This window comes from Lutjanus erythropterus, chromosome 17, assembly GCF_056507025.1.
Source record: "Lutjanus erythropterus isolate fLutEry1 chromosome 17, fLutEry1.hap2, whole genome shotgun sequence".
NCBI lineage: Eukaryota > Metazoa > Chordata > Actinopteri > Lutjaniformes > Lutjanidae > Lutjanus > Lutjanus erythropterus.
Window position 1 is genome coordinate 14,279,832 of NC_139333.1, and position 20,188 is coordinate 14,300,019.

The window sequence follows — 20,188 nt, forward strand, 5'->3', positions numbered from 1 at the left end:
CCTTGTAAAAAAAAAAAAAACATTCAGGTATTTTTGTTAATAAAAATATTTTATTTCTTGTACAAACAAAATAATTTGTCTCTACCTACATTTCTTATTATTTGTGATTGTAATTTGAAAACATTCTTCAGTGTACAGAGTGCTGTTCCTCACATAACAACAACAATAATAAACACAATAATAATAATAATAATGATAATAATAACACTCATTTGACATATGAGAGGAACAGAAATATAAGTTAAATAAAATCTTAAGGGTGCCATGGAGATAAAGTAAATATAAAGACTTAAATGTGTTTCATATTTACAGTTTATAACAAAAATATAGCACGTAGCCCTGAGAATTAGTTTTTAAAGAAGTGCACAAAAGACTGACTGCAGGGCTGACAATCTAGTTTAGGGATTTCTGTGAAGCTCCTGAAGTGCAGTGGCATTAGCGTATATCATGTCTGCATTCTCATATATGTTCTCTTCAGTATTCTCCTTTGGCTGCAGACAGTCCATGATGCACTGGTGCAGGAAAATATACTGCGACTGAAAAGAAGTAAAACATAATTGCTGGTCATTTGAAAAGCAGAACTTTAGGTGTGCTTGTGTACACATTGTATTTGAGCTGAAACCTTCCTTGAATTCAGTGTTGCCACTGGATACTGTAGATGTTAACAAGCCTCAGCATCTCTAATGTATTTCAACCTTTTGTGCTTGGATTTATTTATAATTCAGTGTCTCAATTACAGTAAATGTACACGTAAACATACATCTTAGCAAAGTAAAGCATACACCGATGTGACTGAATGACATTACATAAAGTATTACATGATAAACCATACAACCCATGACTGGAATCATGTTTTACTTTAAAAAGCGCTGAAATAAGTGTAAATAACAGCCTGACTCTGAATCTATTTTAAAGTGTATTTTTGGTAAATAAAAATCAGGCAGACAGGCCTGTAAAAGTTTAAATGGGACAGGAGAAAAGACATTTTCAGACCCATATTTTTTTTTAGATAAAAATGGGCAACTACATGGAGATCTAAGCATAATTAGCACAGGCCATAGTGTCAGTTCTTGTACTGCATCACCAGCTATGGTTACCAAACTAAGGAAGTGGTAGCTCAGCCTAAAGCAACTTAATATGATCAGTTTTTACCTCTGTCTGCACCATGTGTGGTCGACTCAGTCTCATCTTGTGCACAAAGGAATTGATGCCCACTGCTCTTTCTTTCTCCAGCTGCTGAAGCAGCACATCCAGGGCAATAATAGTGCCTGTCCTCCCCACTCCAGCACTGAGAGAGACACACAGAAAAACAGTTAGTGTACAGGTATGATGGTTGACATCAGGTAGTACTGATGGTTATATCATAAGATACAATTGCATTAAGCTATTAAGTTGACCTTTAAGTGGTTTTATATAAATGTGTCCAAAAGATGGCTCCAGACTTAAAAGGAGCATGCATTCTGTACCTGCAATGAACCACAGATGGTGCTACAGCTCCCTCCCTCTGTATGTGCTGTCTCACCAGTTCTCTGAACTGGATTAGGACTTCTGTGCACTGTGGGACTCCATGGTCAGGCCAGGCAGTGAAGTGAAAATGTTTCACTGTGCGCTCTTCTGAGCTGTTACTCTATGAAGAAGATTCACACAGAGGATTTCAAATACTGTAGGTAATAGTCAAGCGTTGTAGTCCGCTGAAAAAGCAAATGTGCACAAATTCAAAGCATATTTTTCTATGCAGGGTTAGCAGTGGTTCTCAAACTGTGGGGCAGGCCTCCCTGGTGGGGCACAGAGCCAGTGCAGGGGAGGTATGGATGACTAATACGCAGTGAAACTAAGATGATTTATGTTGATGTTATTAAACAAGAGTTTGATGATGCTGTCATGCTGACCTTTATTTTGCTAAAATTCATCAGGGATCATTTTTTAAACAGATGTTTCCCTCATTGTTAATGATTGATTAAAAAAATGTGAGGTGGGGGAGTGGGAACTTTTTTCAACCGCTGATGGGGGCGAAAAAGTTTAAGAACCACTGAGTTAGAGTTAGACAATCAATTTTCATTCACTTTGTTGTGTCGTGTTACTTGGAATATTAATAGCCAACCTATTAAGTTACACCACAAAACTTTCGATATGTTTCGTACATGTTTTAATCTAAACTCCCTCAATGTCCAGTTGGGCTCCTGCTGCTCAGATATCACGGTGACCACCAGCTCTCCATAAAGACAAGGCTCATTTTCTGCAGGCCAGTATTGTTCACACTTAGTCTGGGAAAGGGAAACATACAAAAAAGAAAATTAGGTCCTTACCTTCTACAGTTATCCATAAATATATATCCATATATCCATATAAGTGAAAGGTGTATATAGCTTGTGTATAGTTTTTTAATTCATATTTTATATATTTTAATTTATTTCACTTGTATTCTATTTGTCTCTCCTGATTCTACCAGTACTTTCAATCCGTGAGCTGCTATAATGAGACTTTCCACGATGTGGGATCAATACTTTATCTTATCATTAGTTAGTAGTCATTAGTAGTTGCAGCAATAGACCAAAAAGTGGCACTGAACAACAGTGCTGGATCTGTGTCAGTTTTCTCTGGAGACCAGAAAATCTCACAAAAACACAAAGAACTGAGATGTAGAGACACAAGAACTGTCACCATTTGACAACACATAAGCTATAAGAGGAAATGATTCATGGCTCACTTAGTCTTAAGTTTGCACTTCCCTTAGAATCTGAAAACAAAATATTTTCAAACCTTCCTTGGGACTCACCCGTCCACCTTCAATGCAGTTGGTCACCATGACGATGCGTTTCACTCTTTGCTCCCAGATCATCCTCCAGAAATCGTTGACTGTGGTGGGCAGAGGGCCCTGAGTGGCAATGTACTCTCTGTTGCTGTCGTAGCCCTGGGAAGCAATTCTCGAAATTAATATGTACACTTGTCTAACTTTTATATGTCCCAGACTGTTCAGTATGAAATAAAACACATGAAGGATTTTTTGACAGTTTGAGTACAGATTTTTTTTTAAAGTTCACTATACAATAATTACATTAATGAAATGATTATCAGTTATCAAGTAATACCTACCGGCATGTAATTGGCATTAATGTAGTCGGAGGTCGCACCGGTACTTGATGTACTTAGCTTTACCCGGCACCAGTCATCTAGGATGAAAAAACAGAGGATGGTTTAACAGCAGCACAACAGCCACAACTAGAATGCGTCTGGACAGTTTCATGAGTCTATTGCTCATGCATTGCTGCATGCTCAGGCAGTCATAGGACAGGCTTACATGGCAGGACATTGTTGAAACGATTCCTCGCTTTGTTTTCAGGTTGAGTAGCTTCCTTTCGTGCCTGCTCTGTTCCAACAGGACTGAGGCTCTGCATGACAATTGGCAGATGATACGGCGTGATATTGAGAAAAAGGTCAACGGAAAACAAATGAAACAGTTCTACAACCACAGACACGTTTTTAACAACAGGAAGACAGAGGAGGAAGGCAGATATACAATTAGCTTTTTTTTTACGCACCTCATATTCCTGACTGAAACCTCTGTTCTCATCTGCACTTAACTGGTAGAAGTGGTCTGGAAACTTTGCCACAGAAACAGCTCTGAAAAAAATAAAACAAGTAGGATTCATGTCATGACTATGTAAGACAAGTGATGTACATAAATATTACAGAATAAAAATTGAGAATCATATGTGTTAACCAACAAGTTCCTCCCAAATGAACCTCAGTATACAAGACCTAATTTTCTGTTTTTACTACATTGTAGGGGACTTTGTTCACATTATGAAGAGTTGATGAAATGCACACTTACTTGGGCTTTTTATTTGATACTTTGGAACCACAAATGAATTGTTCTTGTCTGCTGTCGGAAAAAGGCAAAGAGGTTCACTGGTTGATTTCAATTTCAAGAAGATAATGCAACTATAGTCACTGAGGCAGCACCAACCTGATAATATCTGGCCATTTACGGATAATGAAGACAACCAGAAAGACCAGGACACCAAAAAGCAGCACACCAAATACGGCCCCCGCAATGACTCCTACAGGGAGTAAAGTCTGGGTTAAATGTATGTAACATTAAGTAGATGCTCAACACAACAAAGCAGCCCCTATTTACATCACAGTCCCAATAAGGTGACTTCTGCATTGTAAGAAGAAAAAAATGAAATTAAAATAACCAAAACCAAATAACAGCAGTACACAGAAAAACTGTGAAGAAAAACTACATATATTGTTGACATTTTACATCAGAAAACACACTGATATGGTATTTGAACTAATAGTAATATAGTCACTTTTACTCACCCGTTGGATCAGTTTTGCATTGAAAAACTTGTGGTTCACTCTTTTCATCGCCAGAGATTAAAGCTACAGACACCTCATATGTTCTGGCAGGAAGGAGCCCAGATATTTCTTTCTGCTGTTCCTCATCTGCCGTCACATAGTGCGTCTTCCCATTCATCATTATCTGCACTTGAGTCCATAAACTGTCTGGTTCATTCCAGACAATTAAGGCAGAATAGCCAGCCGCCCAGTACTTACAGCTGCCATCTAATTTTCGAGGTTCTGAGTAAAACAAGTGAAAAGATTGAAAAGCATTTACAATACAGTCCCAAATAACAACACATACCAACACAGTGTAACTATATCATTCATCAAAAACAACACAACACAAATTCAGGCGGTTCTCTACTAAAGACAGATTTGTTTCAATTCTGCACTCAACCGTAAACAATTTATCTGCCTTTATTCCCATTAAAAAGAATTATTCCAACTTAACATAGCAATGCCAAATAATGTTTTGTATTAAAACAATTAGTCAATCCACAGAAAATTCTTAAAATATATATATATATATAATGATAATTGACTAACTACTTAACTCACAAAATGCCCATCATTCCAGCTTTAACAAAATGAGGACTGGCTGCTTCATATTTTGGGGACATTAATTATACTGGGGGTTTTGACAGCTGGCTGAAAAAATAGCAATCTGAAGACTCTGGATTCTGGGTGAAGCATTTCACTTTTTTCACTTTTTATAGTCAAAGTGATGAATCTTTTAATTAAAAGAATTAGCAGTAAATTACTTGATATTCAAAATAATTGTATTTGCAGCCCACACAACCATAACTAGCACAAAAAACAACTAAAGATCTAAATTAATTACATGAACGTAAAGGCACTTCCCACTACTACTATGGTTGAAATGCTTTGAAATCTTTTTCCTTAAAATATAGGTTGTGAGAGTTACTGTTAGTGCTTCACATTAATTCTGTCGGAAATGCAGAGAAATGTTCAGTTCATGTGGAAAGACATAATTGTACTTACGGGTTGTCTTTGTGCAGTTACACTGTTCAAAGGTTCTGTTTTCAGTTTCATACTCGAGATACGCCGTATAGGCCGCACCAGGGTAAAGGTCAGTTAATAACACATTTCCGTCTTCAGGAGTGACTGAAAAACTATATGATGTGTTTGTTACATTTGCAGTCGAGACCAAGCCTTCAACCTTTCCATGTACTGATGAAGTATTAACACGCCAAGTTTCACAGGCACAGTTTATGGCTGAAAAGAATGAGAAAAGAATTGCAGTCAAAAATCCTTAGCACATAATTCAATTTTTTTTTTTCAAAAAGTGTGCCAGAACCAGGACTTGTGGAACAATATTTTATAATTCATAAAGAAATATATCTACTGACAACAGTTCTGTATATACCTGTTACTGTGAAGTTTCTATACACAGTGCTGTTGAGTCCATAAAACGTTGTGATCACACTGAAATTATACCGTGTTCCAGGCTGGAGAGATGAGACTGAATGTGAGAAAACATCCTTGGATCTATCTTGATTGAGTGGCACATTTTCCTCATTGATTTGGAGATAGTAGCTCCAGTCTTTATCCACGTCCACGTTCCATGCCAGGGTTATTCTGGTTTCCTTACGTTCAGTCACATCAACCAAAGTCACCATTGAGGGAACTGATGAAAAAGAAAAAAAAAAAGACTTCACTCACCACTAGATTAAGGATGTGCAAATTAAATCTCACAAATGCCATGTATCAGTGTGATTAAATTTGGGAATGGGTTTCGAATCTTGAAAGGAACTTTAAATGAAAGTTTTCAAAGAGTTGGACCTGATGCTATATTTTAGAGTTTAGTTAATCCTTTACAAGTTAGACGTCTGTGTAGATTTATCTCAATTATCCAGACAGCACAAGGTGAACTCCAGGTCACTATCAACTGTCTGCTGTGTGTTCCATCGATTTTCCATTTTTAAGAGTTATACTGGTGTGATTTTATTCATCTGTTGCAAACACTTCCACACTATGAATAAGTAGAATGTTAAGTAATGTGAAAAAAAACATTACTCCCACATATTAGTTGCACAAAACCCATCAGTTAATAATACTTTAAATAACTGATACAGAGCTCTGTCCTGGCTCTTGTTGTAGAGGAAACATCTTACCAGTGGCGTTAGTGTGGCTTTCTCCGATGCTTCTGATATTTTCAAACACAGTGAAGAGAGTGAAATTGTATATTGTCCCACTTGTGAGATTTGGGATGGTGTGTGTCACAGTGTCTTTTCCGTCTGATGCACTGACATTTGTCTCAGCTCCATTATACAAAAGAGTATAGTTGAGGATGTCATCCACTTTTTTCCACTCCAGAGTTATACTGGTCTCATTTTGTCCAATTGATTTGAACTCTTCTGAGTTACGAGGAGCTAAAATGTAAAGAAACATGATGAAGGAAATTGTCAGAAACTGTGATTTAAAATATTATATTTTGTGTACTTTTTTTTCACTAATATAATTTGTGTTCAGTTACATTATTTTCTTAGCAACAGCCCTCTGGTACTGATAAACTTTCAATTACATATTGTAACAGAGCTCTGCCATGGCTCTTGTTATATGGCTGGATGGGAAGAAAAGTCTCTTACCAGTAAATGCAGTGATGCTTACTCCGCTGCTTGTGATGTTTGCATACACAGTGAAGAGAGTGAAGCTGTATTTAGTCGCACTTGTGAGATTTGGGATGGTGTGTGTCACATTGTCTTTTCCGTCTGATGCAGTGAAGTTTGTCTCAGTTCCATTAAACAAAAGAATATAGTTGAGGATGTCATCCACTTTTTTCCACTCCAGAGTTATACTGGTCTCATTTTGTCCAATTGATTTGAACTCTTCTGAGTTACGAGGAGCTAAAATGCAAAGAAACATGACGAAGGAACTGTCAGAAAATCTGATTTAAAATGCATTTTGTGCAGTTTCTTTTGGTTCAAACAAATACATTTCATTCAATTAGATTATTTTTTATCAGCCACACCCATCTGTTAATAATACTTTATATGACTGATACAGAGCTCTGTCCTGGCTCTTGTTGTGGAGGGAAAACATCTTACCAGTAAATGCAGTGATGCTTACTCCGCTGCTTGTGATGTTTGCATACACAGTGAAGAGAGTGAAGTTGTATTCAGTCGCACTTGTGAGATTTGGGATGGTGTGTGTCACATTGTCTTTTCCGTCTAATGCAGTGAAGTGTGTCTCAGTTCCATTAAACAAAAGAGTATAGTTGAGGATGTCATCCACTTTTTTCCACTCCAGAGTTATACTGGTCTCATTTTGTCCAATTGATTTGAACTGGACTACATCGGGAGGACCTAGAATGTAAAAGGACATGGAGAATTGTGATTTTATAAAATTCAAGAATATTCCAAGTAAATTGTTTTCTGTAGTTTATTCAAACAAATAAGTAGTAGCATGAATCCTCCTAAATCTCTTTATTGGCTCTTGCCAATAATTTGTGCATCCTAACAAAAATGCATGAATGTAAAAATGTATTAATCAGCAGAAAATCTGATTTAAAATGCATTTTGTGCAGTTTCTTTTGGTTCAAACAAATACATTTCATTCAATTACATTATTTTATCAGTATCAGGTACTGATAAACTTTCAATTGGATATTGTAACAGAGCTCTGCCATGGCTCTTGTTATATGGCTGGATGGGAAGAAAAGTTTATTACCAGTAAATGCAGTGATGTTTTTTCCGCTGCTTCTGATGTTTGCATACACAGTGAAGAGAGTGAGGTTGTATTCAGTCGCACTTGTGAGATTTGGGATGGTGTGTGTCACAGTGTCTGTTCCCTCTGATGCAGTGAAGTTTGTCTCAGCTCCATTATACAAAAGAGTATAGTTGAGGATGTCATCCACTTTTTTCCACTCCAGAGTTATACTGGTCTCATTTTGTCCAATTGATTTGAACTCTTCTGAGTTACGAGGAGCTAAAATGCAAAGAAACATGATGAAGGAAATTGTCAGAAACTGTTATTTAAAATGCTATGTTTTGTGTAGTTTTTTTTTTTCATTAATATAAGTTGTGTTCAGTTACATTCAGCAACACCCCTCTGGTACGGATAAACTTTCAATTGGATATTGGAATGAGTACTGAAAATCTCTACTTAACTACAATTACTGTTACATCGCTAACATAATACTCAATTACAAGTAAAAGTACTGGTGTCAGAAATATACTTAAGTAAAAGTATAAAGTATTCATCACAAAAAGTACTCAGAGTATTAGTTACTTTTAACCGTTGATGTCACAACCACCTCTTCAAACTAGGGTTGCAATTTTTTTTTTTTGGCACATTTTTTGTATTTTTCCTAAACCAATAGTTGAAAATGCCAACAATCAATTAATCACTAATAATTACTACAACATTCATTTTTTCCTCATTTTCATTTTTTTCTCTTTTTTGGCATTTTCTTTTTCTTGTTCATCAGACAAAACAATGTCAAATGAAGTGCAATTACTGCCATGATTATTGATTAAATATCCATGAATACATTTTTAATTAGTTAAATTCTTAATGGCAATTTAATGATGAATGATTGATCATCAGATAACATTATTGGCTATTAAAATACAGATGAAAGGTTTGGATATTAATTCAAATTGTACCCAGTACTCAGCTATGATTTTAAAAGTAACTAAATAGATTACATACTCATAAAAGTACAAGTACCCCAAAAGACTACTTAATTACAGTAATTTGAGTATTGGTAATTAGATACTTCCACCCCCAGATATTGTAACAGAGCTCTGCCATGGCTCTTGTTATATGGCTGGATGGGAAGAAAAGTCTCTTACCAGTAAATGCAGTGATGTTTTTTCCGCTGCTTGTAATGTTTTCAAAGACAGTGAAGAGAGTGAAGTTGTATTCAGTCGCACTTGTGAGATTTTGGATGATGTGTGTCACAGTGTCTTTTCCCTCTGATGCAGCGACATTTGTCTCAGTTCCATTAAACAAAAGAATATAGTCAAGGATGTTATCCACTTTTTTCCACTCCAGAGTTATACTGGTCTCATTTTGTCCAGTTGTTTTGAACTGGTCTGCATTGGGAGGAGCTAGAATGTAAAAGGACATGGAGAAAAAAAACAGAACAAAATGTGATTTAAAATGTCATGTTTTGTGTAATATTTTTCACCAGTGTAAGTTGCATTCAGTTACATTATTTTCTCAGCAACAGCCCTCCAGTACTGATAAACCTTCAATTAGATATTGTAACAGAGCTCTGCCATGGCTCTTGTTATATGGCTGGATGGGAAGAAAAGTCTCTTACCAGTAAATGCAGTGATGTTTTTTCCGCTGCTTGTGATGTTTTCACGCACAGTGTAGAGAGTGAAGTCATATTTAGTCGCACTTGTGAGATTTAGGATGGTGTGTGTCACAGTGTCTTTTCCATCTGATGCAGTGAAGTGTGTCTCAGTTCCATTAAACAAAAGAATATAGTTGAGGATGTCATCCACTTTTTTCCACTCCAGAGTTATACTGGTCTCATTTTGTCCAATTGATTTGAACTGGACTACATTGGGAGGACCTAGAATGTAAAAGGACGTGGAGAATTGTGATTTTAAAAAATTCAAGAATATTCCAAGTAAATTGTTTTCTGTAGTTTATTCAAACAAATAAGTAGTAGCATGAATCCTCCTAAATCTCTTTATTGGCTCTTGCCAATAATTTGTGCATCCTAACCAAAATGCATGAATGTAAAAATGTATTAATCAGCAGAGGCTCACACTTACGCGGTAAAGGGGTTGTCAGTGGAGTGGTTAACAGTGTTGTCACTTTTTCTTCTGTTGAACTTGTCACTGTCGGTGTCAGCATTGTATCTGGTGGTGATGTTGTGGTGGAGTTAGTGACACCCTAAAAACAGAAAAGGAATTGTTGGAGCACGAAGTTTGTCTCAGTTCCATTAAACAAAAGTGTATAGTTGAGGATGTCATCCACCTTTGTCCCCTCCGGAGTTATGCTGGTCTCATTTTGTCCAATTGATTTGAACTGTTTTGAGTTACCAGGAGCTAAAATGTAAATAAACATGATGAAGGAAATTGTCAGAAACTGTTATTTAAAATGTTATGTTTTGTGTACTTTTTTTTTCACTAATATAATTTCTGTTCAGTTACATTATTTTATCATCAACAGCCCTCTGGTACTGATAAACTTTCAATTGGATATTGTAACAGAGCTCTGCCATGGCTCTTGTTATATGGCTGGATGGGAGGAAAAGTCTTACCAGTAAATGCAGTGATGCTTACTCTGCTGCTTGTGATGTTTGCATACACAGTGAAGAGAGTGAAGTTGTATTTAGTCGCACTTGTGAGATTTGGGATGGTGTGTGTCACAGTGTCTTTTCCGTCTAATGCAGTGAAGTGTGTCTCAGTTCCATTAAACAAAAGTGTATAGTTGAGGATGTCATCCAGTTTTTTCCACTCCAGAGTTATACTGGTCTCATTTTGTCCAATTGATTTGAACTGCAGTACATCGGGAGGACCTAGAATGTAAAAGGACATGGAGAATTGTGATTTTAAAAAATTCAAGAATATTCCAAGTAAATTGTTTTCTGTAGTTTATTCAAACAAATAAGTAGTAGCATGAATCCTCCTAAATCTCTTTATTGGCTCTTGCCAATAATTTGTGCATCCTAACAAAAATGCATCAATGTAAAAATGTATTAATCAGCAGAAAATCTGATTTAAAATGCATTTTGTGCAGTTTGTTTTGGTTCAAACAAATACATTTCATTCAATTAGATTATTTTATCAGTATCAGGTACTGATAAACTTTCAATTGGATATTGTAACAGAGCTCTGCCATGGCTCTTGTTATATGGCTGGATGGAAAGAAAAGTCCCTTACCAGTAAATGCAGTGATGCTTACTCCGCTGCTTCTGATGTTTGCATACACAGTGAAGAGAGTGAAGTTGTATTTAGTCGCACTTGTGAGATTTGGGATGGTGTGTGTCACATTGTCTTTTCCGTCTGATGCCGTGAAGTTTGTCTCAGTTCCATTAAACAAAAGAATATAGTTGAGGATGTCATCCACTTTTTTCCACTCCAGAGTTATACTGGTCTCATTTTGTCCAATTGATTTGAACTGGACTACATCGGGAGGACCTAGAATGTAAAAGGACGTGGAGAATTATGATTTTAAAAAATTCAAGAATATTCCAAGTAAATTGTTTTCTGTAGTTTATTCAAACAGATAAGTAGTAGCATGAATCCTCCTAAATCTCTTTATTGGCTCTTGCCAATAATTTGTGCATCCTAACAAAAATGCATGAATGTAAAAATGTATTAATCAGCAGAGGCTCACACTTACGCGGTAAAGGGGTTGTCAGTGGAGTGGTTAACAGTGTTGTCACTTTTTCTTCTGTTGAACTTGTCACTGTCGGTGTCAGCATTGTATCTGGTGGTGATGTTGTGGTGGAGTCAGTGACACCCTAAAAACAGAAAAGGAATTGTTGGAGCACGAAGTTTGTCTCAGTTCCATTAAACAAAAGTGTATAGTTGAGGATGTCATCCACCTTTGTCCCCTCCGGAGTTATGCTGGTCTCATTTTGTCCAATTGATTTGAACTGGACTACATCGGGAGGACCTAGAATGTAAAAGGACGTGGAGAATTATGATTTTAAAAAATTCAAGAATATTCCAAGTAAATTGTTTTCTGTAGTTTATTCAAACAAATAAGTAGTAGCATGAATCCTCCTAAATCTCTTTATTGGCTCTTGCCAATAATTTGTGCATCCTAACAAAAATGCATGAATGTAAAAATGTATTAATCAGCAGAAAATCTGATTTAAAATGCATTTTGTGCAGTTTCTTTTGGTTCAAACAAATACATTTCATTCAATTAGATTATTTTATCAGTATCAGGAACTGATAAACTTTCAATTGGATATTGTAACAGAGCTCTGCCATGGCTCTTGTTATATGGCTGGATGGAAAGAAAAGTCTCTTACCAGTAAATGCAGTGATGCTTACTCCGCTGCTTCTGATGTTTGCATACACAGTGAAGAGAGTGAAGTTGTATTTAGTCGCACTTGTGAGATTTGGGATGGTGTGTGTCACAGTGTCTGTTCCGTCTAATGCAGTGAAGTTTGTCTCAGTTCCATTAAACAAAAGAATATAGTTGAGGATGTCATCCACTTTTTTCCACTCCAGAGTTATACTGGTCTCATTTTGTCCAATTGATTTGAACTCTTCTGAGTTACGAGGAGCTAAAATGTAAAAGGACATGGAGAAAAAAACATAACAAAATGTGATTTTCAAAAATTCAAGAATATTCCAAGTAAATTGTTTTCTGTAGTTTATTCAAACAGATAAGTAGTAGCATGAATCCTCCTAAATGTCTTTATTGGCTCTTGCAAATAATTTGTGCATCCTAACCAAAATGCATGAATGTAAAAATGTATTAATCAGCAGAGGCTCACACTTACGCGGTAAAGGGGTTGTCAGTGGAGTGGTTAACAGTGTTGCTATTTCTTCTGTTGAACTTGTCACTGTCGGTGTCAGCATTGTATCTGGTGGTGATGTTGTGGTGGAGTCAGTGACACCCTAAAAACAGAAAAGGAATTGTTGGAGCACAGTGAAACTATCTTAATCCCCAAAATATTTTAATCTAATTCCATACTATACAAAACTGTTAGAAGTGTTCATCTAAATATGGACTCTACACAGTTGAGAGAACTCTAACATAATCTCTAGCCATCTTAAAGCAATCTAACTTACGTTTTTATCTTGTATCTATATAATATTGAATCTAACTTTTAGGTAACTCCTTAAAGGTGCCAGAAGTTTTTGAGACAAACATATGATATCGTTGTGCAGGTGGCTTGAGGAAACATCAGAGATATTTAAATGCAAATTATAGCCAGGAAACTGTTTCAGAATTTTGTGCATCTACCTCTTAATCTACAGGTGCAACAACTAAAATACACAACAACAAAAAAAGAGCTGACAAGGAGATACATTCAGGCACACTACACAACCATTGTTTTGTTTTGTTAATTAAATGCATTTATTTGTGCTTAATAGTTACATAAGATATCTTTCCTGCACTACATTTCCTTCCATATCATTATATACAAAAGTCCATATCTACTATAGAGTCTATATACTAAAATATACAATAAACAAGACAATGAATGCTAGAGGTCCCCCTCCCTTAATGTTTTACATTAAGTTATTTCCTCATTCGTGCTTTTGTTTCTCTAAGGAAGTGGGTGATAATGGTTTGCTGCTGCCAAGAAGAAATGAATTCATATTTCATCATCTGAAAAAGTCCATCACTCTGGAGTTGCGCAAGTCTTTCAATTTTTTGTACTTACTGACATTTCAGACACTGCAATTCCACAGTCTAAATTTTCAGTGGTTTTGACACTATAGTCTCCTTTTGTTGAGGGTAACCACCTTTTGACTAAACGTACATTATCTGATTACCATCAAAGCTGAAGGTAAAAGAAAAAAAAACTTACCCAAAGTAGGCTCAGGAAGACACACAGCAGCAAGTGGTGAGAGCTGATTTTGAGAGATAGAGGCTTCATCGCTGTCACGCTTTAAGCTACACGCATGCTGTGTTAAATTCCTTTGTTGTCTCAAGATAAACTTTAAGTTTCTATTTTCAAGTCTGCCACTGATGTGTTGACAAAGACAACAACACTTAAGGCTGGCAGTGAATTTCTCCGTGCCTGGGCTGATACAGTCCAATATTAACTTTATTCCAGTTGTGTTGTCTTTTAATTCTTAACCATGTCCTCCCTCTGTAACCTCTGGTCTCTTCTCATATTGGCAAGTGACTAAGTATATTGCTGCTTCTCCTTTTTGGCCTTGTACAACCACAGAGACCTTTGCCCCGCCTGTTACTTCCTTATTAACGGTCAAAGTGTGTCCATTTTTACATATTTATTAGCGGCAATTGCTTTATACCTGCTGTATATTTACCATTGCCAGTTTCATGTTTGTGACAGCCTGTTGACCTTTATGATGTGTGCTGTGAGCTATTTTAAAAGTATCATCTTAACGATTTTTGTTAAAATCCATGTCTAATCTCTTCAGATGGGCTGGTTTCACACAACAGTAGATTTGCTTTTGGTTTCTTTGCACTGTCTTGCAAGGCAGTGATATTTATAGCTTCCTTGTGGTTGAGATCTATAAGGAACTGTGAACGGAAAACATCACCAACCCATTCAAAACATGAAGTCACGATAGCGTTTATGGTCTCAGATTATGGTACAGCACTCAGTAAAAGTGCCATTATATCAAAGAAAACTTTGTCCAGTGGGGAAACATGAGAAGGAAGTTAACCTTCCTAATTATCATCATTTTCCCCAATCCTTGACTATTGCATGTCACTCCTAAACATAACAACCATAATGAGCTTCCGTATTAGATACTGAGCACAACTAGTGCTTGTTTTCGAGAACATATTCAATCAACATTTATGCAAACTTGCTGTGTTTTATGATATTTAAACCCGGTCTGCAAAATAATTAGCTTTTTATAATATTTTATGATCTGCACTCTAAAGTTATTATCAAGATAAACACATGGTCATCATGTTTTTTGAATCCTTATTCATATAAAAAACTTTAATTTAATAAATATTCCTGCAACATCTGATATAAATGTTGGTTGGCTAAACAATTTGGAGTGACAATAAATGTTAAATCCTGTAAATGTGATTTACAGTACAATTAAACAACATAATTTTTGCAAATTCAGAACATAAATGTCATATCACCATAAATTTCAGGTGGTTTTGTGGGTATGGCCTAAATTCACAATACAATTAAAAAAAAAACCAAAAAAAAAAACCATACAATTCAGTGGTTATTTGAAATACCATTGACTCTCCAGTATATCAAAGGCTCAGGCTGACATCATGTGAGGTCATACTGTGCAGTACATATCCGTACACCACAAGACAAATTCATCTGCAATTACCCTGCTGTTGGACTGACGCTGAGAGGCCCATCCACAACTTCTAGCTCATCTGTTTCAGTTCCCTCTAGTTTGGTCCACCCTCCCAGATTATCAACATACTGCAGCACATATATACTTTAAACTGTACCACCTGTCTCCTTTTGTCTACCCACTCCTGCCATCATATCACTCCCCACCAAAGGACATCCACTGGTTTCCCATCCAGCATAGGACTTACTTCAAAACAGGGCTGCCCAAAGTGGTGTCTGCAGGCAAAAGTTGGCCCACTGTAAGGTGCAGTTTTTCTGTTTCAAGTGGAAAATAAATGAATAATGTAAAACAATTATAATATAATTGCTGTTAAAACTGTTTTATTTTAGTGGAGTAAAATGCTATTTAAATGTATAGGATCTCTAATTATTATTATTTTTAGCACAGCGGGCAGAGTGATACTTGGCACAAGAAGTCAGTCAATTGAGCAAACTTGGGACCCTACCATTTTGCATCTTAACAATATAATACATCGTGTTTGCTTTTGGACTGTGGTCCACCATTAAGTTCAGTTTCGGTCCTCCAAGGGAAGAAGTTTGGACGCCTCTGCCTTAAAGGACCAATGTGTAGGTTTGTGGCATCTAGTGGTGAGTTTGCAGATAAGGTATTCTTTTACTAGGCCCACAGTGGGGAAATTTAGCAAATTTTGCAAACCTCATTTCACTCTTCTCCACCAAGTGTGTATGAGAATCTACAGTGGCTGCAAAACTCACACAGAACACTAAAGACCATATATAGAGCCAGTGTTTGGTTTGTCTATACTGAGCTACTGTAGGAAGATGGCGGAGCAACATGGCGGCCTCCATGGACGAACACCCTCTGTAGATATATAAATGGTTAACTCTAAGGCATGTGTTAAACTCAAGACCGGCAGGTTAGCATGGGCCCAGCATGTCATATTTTTCCTACACTTCTGCTGTCAGAGATTATTAATTATTATTAGCAAAACCAATAATAAACAAATGCAGAGGTAATTGTGTAATGATAATTTTTGAGGACCCTTTGAGGACAAACATAATGCTGATATGAGTTTGACACCCCTATGCTAATGTAATAAAAACACAACTATTCTTATTTTCAGGTAATTACATGCTAATGGAAACATACTTATTAACATTTTATTCAATTTCTGCCATTCTCTTCCAGTAAAGTCCTGTATATCTTATACACAGCACCTTAAAACCCTGACACTCATACATACTTTTTGATGTAATGAGTCTCTTTGTGTGTTGTTGTATGGACCAGTCAGTCTGCTTACCACGTCCTCTCTCATATCTTCATTTTTGTCGTGGCTGATCACTATGGAGCTCTTTGTTTTTGTTCATGTTGGCCTAGTGTTTCAAGAAAGCCAGTTACAGTATTATGACAGTACATGGTCATTTTTGTCCAGAATTGTTATAGTTACAATTAGCTGGCACTGTTTGGGTTGCTGACACATTGTTAGGTTGGATAGAAAGCACAGTACAGTCCATGGGTTGAACAGTCTGAGTGTCTGAAAAATGTCAACAAACAGTGGGTGGCAGTAGAGATGCACAAACAATGTGAACACGCAAGCGAGCTAGCTAGCTAACATTAGCAGGGGAGGGTAGCTGTGTTGTGGCGTGTAAACAACAAGGTAAAGGAGAGGCAGCCAGAGTTCTGACAAAGTGGAGTAACGTTACCACCACAGACCAAGTGAGTGATGAAAAGCAATGGTAAAATTGACTAACTTAACTTTAGTAACAGCCTGGCTCAGCTAATATCGCGTTATCTGTCTGTTGAGGTAGCTAATGGTTAGTTGATACTAACGTTAGCTAATCTAGCAACTTTGGCTAGCTGACCGTGTTGCCTTGCTCAGACAGCGTTATTATATAGTTTTAGTGCTAAAGTCGGAGCTGTTGAGGGAGAGATACCATTGTCTGTAGGTGAACTAATATTGAATGTACGTCAATATAAGTTCTGTTTAGCATGAGGTTAGCATAACTAATATTAGCCTAACCTTCGGTTGTGTCGAGAAGGGAACCCAAGATTTGCCAAACTCGCGAGATTTGTAAGCGTTGTCATTTAGTGTATATCCTGTACATACTGTGTTTTATCACGTGTCATCGCTGTAGGTAAAATCTTGGTACGTCTCGGGACAGAAAACACCTTTTTGGGTTAAGGGAAAGACTTTAGTTTGAGCTAAAACGACCACTGTCGCGAGATCTTTCGCGAGATTAAGGTTCCCTTCTAGATAAGACTCATAACCACCACCTGGCTGCAAACGTTACAGCCCACTTGAACTCGTTTCACTTCATAACACATGACCACAGTCTGGCTGATGTTTTACAGAAGCTCTTAAACACAGGCTGCACAAAAGGTCGCCAGCAAAGCAGTGCAGAACATTGATGAGCTTCTTGTAAGCGAGCGAGTGAACAAAAGCTTTTGTTAGCCAGGTTAGCTGAAAAGGTAAGAAATGTTTCTGTTTTTCTTCTGGACTGTTTTCTGCTAAACACGTGAAACCAATGACACGGTAGGAAATTAGCTCTAAACACCATTCAAATGCTCAATATTTACTATTGAGTGACAGGTGGTAGGTGTTCACGTTGTAAAAAATAGTTTGGTTTAATACAGGGCTGCAACAAACATTTATTTTCATTCTTGATTAACCTTGGGCTTTGAGAAACAGTGTTCAACACTTTTCAACATTGTCTGAGATTTTATAGACCAAATGCATATCCATTAATATAGAAAATGATCAACAGATTTAGCTGGTAATGAAAATAATTGTTAATTGCAGTGCGACTCAAATATCTTGTCTAACCCACAACCCAAAGATATTCAGTTTACTGTCATAGAGGAGTCAAAAAAACAGAAAATATCTACATTTAAGAAACTTAAATCTTATGAAATGCTGGAGAGAATTTTAAAAATTACTCAGTCTGATTAATCAATTATCAAAACAGCTGGCAAATAATTTAATAGCTGACAACTAATCTTATTGATGCATCATTGCAGCTCTAGTTGTACTTGAACTGGCGTTGGGTTACATTAATCGTATTTTTCTGTCTTTCAGAAATGCAGTCTGTGGTAAAGCAAAACCTCCATTCGGAGACCGAAGGAGACCTCAACAAGCTCATCAACCTGAAGCTCACTGCATCCTACACTTACCTCGCTCTGGTATGATTTCTGTAACAGTAATGTTAATCTACAGCAGTATAGTCTCTGTGTGACTAGTAGTATTTGTTGCGTAACGTATTTAAATCCTGTTTTTGCACTGATATAAAATGACAAATATTTCCCCCACTGCAAGGTCTTCTTAATCACGTGTGTGCACTGTAATCCCTAAATACACTGTTTCTCTCATTTCTCTAGGGTATGTATTTTGACAGGGATGATATTGCCTTGCCAAAATTCTCTAGTTTTTTCCTGGAACGCTCAGTGAAAGAGAGGGAACAGGCGGAGAAGCTGCTGGAATATCAGAACATGAGAGGAGGCCGCATTCTGCTTCAGACTATTGCTGTAAGTCCACTATGTCCTGCTGTCAAGACCTTATTGATAAGACTGGTATATTTTTGGATATATATGTTCATCCAAGAATCAATTTTTTTGTTCTAGAAACCAAGTAGAGAGGATTGGAGAGGTGGTCTGGATGCAATGTCCTTTTCCTTGGACTACCAGAAGTCCCTAAATGCATGTATCCTTGATGTCCACCACAGAGCTGGCAGCCACACTGACCCTCACGTATGTCTGGCACTGTTATATAGAGATAACTGCACTTACGCCAAGGCCGTTTTTTAGCTGTTAGATAGTGAATGTGGAAGAACACTGTCGCACATTAAAAATACTTTTTTGTGTGAGTTAAGTAAAAACATCCACCAGGAAGATGTGAGGGGTATTCAGTCTTTTAAATATGTCTTCTTTTCTGTCCCAATTTATTTCCTTTTTGGCTACCTTTTATAGCATTGTTTTCCATCTTACTCACTATTGTTGTAACTTTTTTTTTGTAGCTGTGTGACTTCCTCGAGCAGCACTTCCTCACTGACAGCCATGAAACCATCAAGAAGCTGGGTGACTATGTTGGCAGTCTGACCCGCATCACTGCGTCTGAGACACACGGCCCTATGGGAGAATACCTCTTTGATAAGCACACCCTGTAAAGGTCACAGCAGCACAGCAACACAAGCTCCATATTTCAAAATATACATGGAGTGAAGAGGGTAACACAGTCCCTCACACTGCATTTTTTTCCGTTGTGAAAATATCAAAATATTTTCAGTTACCGCAAAACTTCCTTCTTGTACAAATGGCACAAGCCAAGTTCTAAGCAAAATAACAGAAAATACCTCAATTTTTATTGAAAACCACAGTGGAATAATAGTCTCAATAATATGGTGCTAAAACGACCATTTTCCTAAGCTGTTTAAAATGAGTCATTTGTTCAATTTGACTTAGTTGTATCATGTGTCATATACATTCCAGTGTGTCAAAGGTTTTCACATTCACAGATCTGTTTAATGCATACCATTTTGAATCAAACAAAATTATTTAAAGCATTCAAGATTTGGAAAATCATTGAAAGGTTGAATAAAGTTAGATTATGTTAACACAGTGTTTTTGTCTTTTTTTTCCCAGAACCAGTATAACAGTTAAACTGTATTTACATAATCGTCTGATCTGTTATGCAGTCTAAACACTCTTTCTGTACTTTTTCTAATGTCATGTCTGCACCTATAGAACACTGTAAAGATAACGAAGGGACTTTGCTTACTCACTGTTCGGTGGAAGCTTAATGTTTAACATTAGGCTACCAGACACCTTGTGGTCAAAAATGTCCATTCTGCTTCTTTGTAAATGACATGTTTCAGCAAAGATAAGGTTCTGTTACAGAAGCTTGT

The 20,188-nt window shown here is 36.9% G+C and overlaps 2 protein-coding genes across 3 annotated transcripts; one reads left to right on the forward strand and one right to left on the reverse strand.

Moving 5' to 3' along the window:
- Positions 1–22: 22 nt before the first annotated feature.
- Positions 23–14,168, reverse strand: LOC146311923 (receptor-type tyrosine-protein phosphatase H-like). The gene is made up of 22 exons (XM_084741535.1): positions 13,835–14,168; positions 12,793–12,914; positions 12,320–12,660; positions 11,217–11,474; positions 9,641–9,898; positions 9,168–9,425; positions 8,041–8,298; positions 6,960–7,217; positions 6,486–6,743; positions 5,738–5,998; positions 5,353–5,586; positions 4,327–4,587; positions 3,968–4,061; positions 3,833–3,883; positions 3,540–3,621; positions 3,299–3,389; positions 3,094–3,170; positions 2,777–2,911; positions 2,142–2,264; positions 1,467–1,627; positions 1,153–1,288; positions 23–536 (listed from the first exon to the last, which is right to left on the reverse strand). The coding sequence occupies exons 1-22, from the start codon at positions 13,901–13,903 to the stop codon at positions 399–401; spliced, it is 3,924 nt and encodes a 1,307-aa protein (XP_084597661.1). The 5' UTR covers positions 13,904–14,168; the 3' UTR covers positions 23–398.
- A 2,679-nt stretch (positions 14,169–16,847) lies between these two features.
- Positions 16,848–19,895, forward strand: LOC146311924 (ferritin, lower subunit). Of its 2 annotated transcripts, none has more exons than XM_084740371.1 (5): positions 16,848–17,006; positions 18,367–18,470; positions 18,666–18,812; positions 18,909–19,034; positions 19,301–19,895. In XM_084740371.1, the coding sequence occupies exons 2-5, from the start codon at positions 18,369–18,371 to the stop codon at positions 19,448–19,450; spliced, it is 525 nt and encodes a 174-aa protein (XP_084596497.1). In that variant the 5' UTR covers positions 16,848–17,006; positions 18,367–18,368; the 3' UTR covers positions 19,451–19,895. The 2 variants fall into 2 exon arrangements, with proteins under 2 accessions (XP_084596497.1, XP_084596498.1); XM_084740372.1 differs by lacking the exon at positions 16,848–17,006 and adding an exon at positions 17,605–17,759.
- The last annotated feature ends 293 nt before the right edge of the window (positions 19,896–20,188 follow it).

Coding starts and splice junctions, on each gene's coding strand:
- LOC146311923 (XM_084741535.1), bottom strand. CDS start 13,903: ATGAAGCCTCTATCTCTCAAAATCAGCTCTCACCACTTGCTGCTGTGT. Junction 9,899..11,216: donor AAGCATCACTGCATTTACTG/GTAAGGGACTTT, acceptor TTTACATTCTAG/GTCCTCCCAATGTAGTCCAG. Junction 3,622..3,832: donor GTATCAAATAAAAAGCCCAA/GTAAGTGTGCAT, acceptor TATTTTTTTCAG/AGCTGTTTCTGTGGCAAAGT.
- LOC146311924 (XM_084740371.1), top strand. CDS start 18,369: ATGCAGTCTGTGGTAAAGCAAAACCTCCATTCGGAGACCGAAGGAGAC. Junction 18,471..18,665: donor CCTACACTTACCTCGCTCTG/GTATGATTTCTG, acceptor TCATTTCTCTAG/GGTATGTATTTTGACAGGGA. Junction 18,813..18,908: donor TTCTGCTTCAGACTATTGCT/GTAAGTCCACTA, acceptor TTTTTGTTCTAG/AAACCAAGTAGAGAGGATTG.